Here is a 5904-nt window from a genome sequence, read left to right as displayed (position 1 = left end):
AAGTGTTGATATAATCAGTTAAGGAAACCACAGCCATACCCACATCATTTCTAGTTCTAGTAGGTAGTCATAAAATATAGTTTTTCTCAATTTATTACTCACACCAACCAGATCAGTAAAAACTAAATAAATCAGGAAACATAACTGAGTCCTCTCTATATTGTTTGTTTACTTTGTGCACTTCTCATAGCCAGGTAATGAAAAATAGGTTAGTCACTTTTGTTGTGGTTTCTACACAAGTTTGTTTTTCTAAGTATGATGCAGTAGCAAAAAGTTTCAGCGTTTGAGGTGAAAGTCTTGTATTTATTTTCAAGCAATCCCATATCTCCATGGCAACCACATTGATATTACTTCTGGCTGCATATCTATGAAAGCTAAAATTGGGGTCAAATTTGAACAGACGTTTTCAGCTTTCCAGCAGCAGTAATCCTTACAGAGAGAGTTCTCAGCAGGGCACTTAAACAGATGACTAACTTCCAGTGTATAAATATTCTCTCTAGAGCAAATCTGCAGTCAGTATAAATTGCCATATCTCCTTTAGATTTCAGGGAACTGCAGCACTCTGCATCAACAGAGGATGCACTCCTGCTTTCATGGAGCTACTCACATTCATTAAGCACATGTTAAAGGACCTCCCAGAACTGAGGCCTGGAGAAAATCTACACTGGCATCAAGTAGTCTGTGCTGCTCTGCTCATGTAGGCATGTAGTAGGCATTTCAGATCAGATCAGTGACTGAGAAGTGGTGTGAAAGCAGTAGTCTTGCTGAGTTTGATAATGTAGCGTGAGGCAGACAAAATTTTATCTTTCAGACATCAGTCGAGCTCAGTTTTATATTAAAAAAAGCCACCAAACTTTCAGAATGTAATTCTGTTGTCTGTAGTAGCTTTACATGCAGTAAGCTCAGCCAGGTATTAAGAGGCAAAGGGCAGATTGGGATATTTATACTAATGGCTTTATGTAAAGTGCATCAGTGATCTAATAGACACATGGAAGCCTCAGGATCAAAATCAAAACACATTTGGGTACTTATCTGAGATATCAAGTGGGCAGCCACGTCTGGGGCTCTCAATTCAGTCGGTGTTTGGAACAAGTAACTAACTTTCAAACCATTTTTCAATTAAAGTGATTAGAACTGTTCTATTAAAAACTATGGCAGTGTTATTAATTTTGGAAGATAAGCTAACTTCCAGCTTCTTTCTCTTTCTCAGGTAATCTGGTTTCTGCCAGATTCCAGATGTCAGTAGCATCACAAATGGACCTGCCTGAAGAAATTCAGCATCCATACACAAAATTTTCAGAATGGAAATTCAAGCTGTTTAAAGTGAGATCCTTTGGAAAAAACCCTTCTGCTGACAGCCAGCAGGTAAACAAAGATCAGACAGAAGAGGTTGCTTCTTCAGCCAAAGAAATCATCCTGCATAAAGAAGCAGTGCCAAGAGGAGAAAAGATGGACTTGATGGGCAATGTGCAGGCACTCGGGAAAGATCTCAGTGACACGAGAACACAGGACAATCAAGTTCATCAGAACAATCTGAAGCAACTTTGCCGCATCTGTGGGGTTTCCTTTAAAACTGACTGTTACAAGAGAACTCATCCGGTGCATGGACCAGTGGATGATGAAACTCTGTTGCTTCTGAGAAAGAAAGAGAAAAAAGCAACTTCTTGGCCAGATCTTATCGCTAAGGTGTTTAAGATTGATGTACGAGGGGACCTTGATACCATCCATCCCACTCGATTTTGTCACAACTGCTGGAGTATCATCCATAGAAAATTCAGTAGTGCTCCCTGTGAAGTTTATTTTCCTAGGAACAGCACGATGAAGTGGCAGCCCCACTCCCCAAATTGTGATGTGTGCCACGCTACCAGTCGTGGAGTCAAGAGAAAAACCCAGGCACCCAGTGTACAACACGGCAAACGTGTGAAGACCGTGGCAGAATGCACTAGAATAAACAGAGGTGTAAAGAACCAGGCACAGATAAACAACAAAAATTTCATAAAAGAGATTATCAACTGCAAGAATATACATCTCAGCACCAAGCTGCTCGCTGTCGATTACCCAATAGATTTCATTAAATCCATCTCTTGCCAGATCTGTGAGCATATTTTGGCAGATCCCGTGGAAACGACGTGCAGACACTTGTTCTGCAGAATGTGCATCCTGAAATGTATCAAGGTCATGGGCAGCTATTGCCCCTCCTGCTGGTATCCTTGCTTCCCTACTGATCTGGTCACCCCGGTGAAATCCTTCCTGAACATCCTTGATAGCCTGGGTATAAGATGCCCCATAAAAGAATGTGATGAAGAGATCTTGCATGGAAAGTATGGCCAACACCTCTCCAGCCACAAGGAGATGAAAGACAGAGAGCTCTACAGCTACATAAATAAAGGTGGCCGACCAAGGCAGCATCTCCTGTCTTTGACCAGGAGAGCTCAGAAGCATCGTCTGAGAGAACTGAAACGTCAAGTGAAGGCTTTTGCTGAGAAAGAAGAGGGAGGTGACATCAAAGCTGTATGCATGACTTTGTTCCTGCTAGCCTTAAGAGCGAAAAATGAGCACAGACAAGCAGATGAGCTGGAAGCTATAATGCAGGGGAGGGGATCTGGACTTCACCCTGCCGTCTGCCTGGCCATCCGAGTCAACACCTTCCTCAGCTGCAGTCAGTACCACAAAATGTACAGGACGGTAAAATCCGTCACCGGGAGGCAGATCTTCCAGCCTCTGCATGCTCTTCGGAGTGCTGAGAAAGCCCTCCTGCCAGGTTATCATCCCTTCGAGTGGAAGCCTCCCCTGAAGAACGTGTCCACTCACACCGAGGTGGGGATTCTGGATGGACTGTCAGGACTGCCACTCTCAGTGGATGACTACCCGGTAGACACGATTGCAAAGAGATTTCGCTATGACGCAGCCTTGGTCTGTGCCTTGAAGGACATGGAGGAGGAGATCTTGGAAGGCATGAAGGCCAAAAACCTGGAGGACTATCTGAACGGACCCTTCACTGTGGTAGTAAAAGAGTCCTGTGATGGAATGGGAGATGTCAGTGAGAAGCATGGAAGTGGGCCAGCTGTCCCAGAGAAGGCCGTTCGCTTTTCTTTCACGGTCATGAACATTGCTGTAGCCCATGGGAATGAAAGCAAGAGGATCTTTGAGGAAGCAAAGCCCAATTCAGAGTTGTGCTGCAAGCCCTTGTGCCTTATGCTGGCTGACGAATCGGATCATGAAACTCTGACAGCAGTCCTGAGCCCCCTCATAGCAGAAAGAGAGGCTATGAAAAACAGCCAGCTGCTGCTTGAAATGGGAGGCATCCTCAGAACATTCAAATTCATCTTCAGGGGTACAGGTTATGACGAGAAACTTGTGAGGGAAGTGGAAGGGCTGGAGGCCTCAGGTTCCACTTACATTTGTACCCTGTGTGACGCAACCCGCCTGGAGGCGTCCCAAAATTTGGTCTTCCACTCCATCACCAGGAGCCACGCTGAAAATCTGCAGCGCTACGAAATATGGAGGTCCAACCCATACCATGAGTCTGTTGATGAGCTCCGTGACAGAGTGAAAGGGGTTTCAGCCAAACCTTTTATTGAGACTGTTCCCTCCATAGACGCGTTGCACTGCGACATTGGCAACGCCACCGAGTTCTACAGGATTTTCCAGATGGAGATTGGTGAAGTTTACAAGAATCCCGATGTGTCCAAAGAGGACAGGAAGAGGTGGCAGTTGACTCTTGACAGACATCTCAGGAAGAAGATGAACTTGAAGCCGATGATGAGGATGAGTGGAAATTTTGCTAGAAAGCTCATGACCAAAGAGACAGTAGAGGCAGTTTGTGAGTTAATAAAGAGCAAGGAAAGGCACGAAGCCCTAAAAGAACTCATGGACCTTTATCTGAAGATGAAGCCAGTGTGGAGATCCTCATGCCCTGCCAAGGAGTGTCCAGAGCTGCTGTGCCAGTATAGCTACAATTCACAGCGTTTTGCTGAGCTCCTGTCCACAAAGTTCAAATACAGATATGAAGGCAAGATTACAAATTATTTCCACAAAACCCTGGCTCATGTGCCTGAAATCATTGAAAGAGATGGGTCCATTGGGGCCTGGGCGAGTGAGGGAAATGAGTCTGGAAACAAACTGTTTAGGAGGTTCCGAAAAATGAACGCCAGGCAGTCCAAATGCTATGAGATGGAGGATGTCTTGAAGCATCACTGGCTATATACCTCTAAGTACCTCCAGAAGTTCATGAATGCTCATAAAACGTTAAAAAGCCAGGGCTTCACCATTGATCCAGAGGATAGTTTAGGTGACTCTTTGCCACCGGAGGTCTTGGAGAGCAACGATTCAGGGACACTCTAAATGTAAAGGGCATTTGGTGTTGGGTTTCTGATGGTGTCTTCCTGCAAGGAGGCAGCTTCTTCTTCAGGCCTCTAGAGGTGCAGGGAAGGTTGAAATGATCATTTTTACACTCCCTGTTGAAGGTGCTGAGTGGAGCTGGATAAACACCACTTCTGGGAGTTTCCCAGAGGCAGGGCCGTGGTGCACTCACCAGTTGTTGGGTGAGATGACAGCAGGAACAAATTGCAAAGAAGGGTCTTGGGTTTATTTTGGTCTTAGAGTGTTGTTTATAAGTGAGAAAGCCAAAGTAAAGAAGGGTTTATATAAAGTAGTATTTTGGAATGAATATGATTCTGGAGAGTTATGACAGTTGCTGAAAAAGGGAGCCTGGCTATTTCTTCAGTTTGTATTTTTAAAACTATTTTGCTCTTTACTTTTTAAGAGGGTTTGGTTATTTTATGGACACTCCTTTTGCTTTTATAAGTAAAGATTCATCAGTGAGACACTCACGTTAATTGTTTTGGGGTAAAGTTCAGTTATTTTCATAGAAAATACTGACTAAAGGTGCAAACTTTGAGCTCACAAACTTAAAAAGAATATTATTATTATTTAACATTTATATTGTAGTACTGCTTAGGAGGAGATGGTGGTATCACCATGCTAATTTATAGGAAGATAAATGAAAGGTAGCTGGAATTTTTTACAGATATTTTTATTGTAGTCTGTTTAGTTTCAAATACAAGCTTGTACTTGTGCTCCTAAATCAGGATTTACAGTGTTTTGTGGCTATCTCACTATATAAAGTACGTTCAAGCTCTGCTGTGGAGCTTGTTCAGGAGCATTTGAGATTTCTATGGCAACTTCAGTATTTAGTATAATTTGTATTAGCAGAGTTTTATTGGGTGAATTCCTGGCCTCGCTGAAGTCACCATTAAATTGTCATTAATACCAGCAGGCTCGTGGCTTCACCAAGTGACTTTTATCACAGCAGATCCATTTTTCAGGAGATGGATATTAGTGTGATCAGGTACATACCAGTGTTCTGGTCTTCTCTGTTAGGATATTTAAACACCCACTGCTGATGTGCTTCAGTTGTATACCACACTCACAATCTCATTTTCCAAATCTGTAAACGAGGAATGATCATTACTAACCTCAAGTAGAGGTTTATAGAGATTAGTTAAAAAGCAATTAACTGTCTTGACACTGCATACTGTATTTTATGTTATTACAGCCATATTTAGTTGCCATTCCTCTGTGCTGTATTAGATGAACTCTTGTGCTGGTGGTGTTTGTCTTTCTGAAGTGGTATTTGGTAGATTCATAGATGAAAATTAGATTAATTTAGTTCAGTGAAATAGACTCAAAAGTACAGATCTGCACTGAAATCATCTGGCTTTTCAGATCTGCACCTGTAGCTAAAGGCATTGCTGTGTTTGGAGTAATATTTCTGAAACAAGATTAAATGCAGAGACACTCAAAGAATCCACTTTCTGTTTTTGTTTTGATGTGGCAGAAGTTGGTTTGTAAGTGAATGAAAAACTTAAAGAATTAACGGTCTGAGGTTTGTTTTGTAGTATT

General features: G+C 42.7%; 1 protein-coding gene across 1 annotated transcript; it reads left to right on the top strand.

Moving 5' to 3' along the window:
• Window positions 1-1236: 1236 nt before the first annotated feature.
• On the top strand, window positions 1237-4344 carry RAG1 (recombination activating gene 1). Its single transcript, XM_008938323.1, has one exon. It carries the CDS (start codon window positions 1237-1239, stop codon window positions 4342-4344), a length of 3108 nt encoding a protein of 1035 aa, XP_008936571.1.
• Window positions 4345-5904: the final 1560 nt, after the last annotated feature.

The sequence above is a fragment of the Merops nubicus genome, unplaced genomic scaffold (genome assembly GCF_000691845.1).
Source record: "Merops nubicus isolate BGI_N331 unplaced genomic scaffold, ASM69184v1 scaffold12694, whole genome shotgun sequence".
Lineage (NCBI taxonomy): Eukaryota > Metazoa > Chordata > Aves > Coraciiformes > Meropidae > Merops > Merops nubicus.
The sequence above is the reverse complement of the archived record's forward strand: the minus strand, read 5'-3'. Positions and strand labels throughout refer to the sequence as shown.

Bases quoted from the DNA above. Each gene is read 5' to 3' on its own strand.
- RAG1 (XM_008938323.1), top strand. From the start codon at position 1,237: ATGTCAGTAGCATCACAAATGGACCTGCCTGAAGAAATTCAGCATCCA.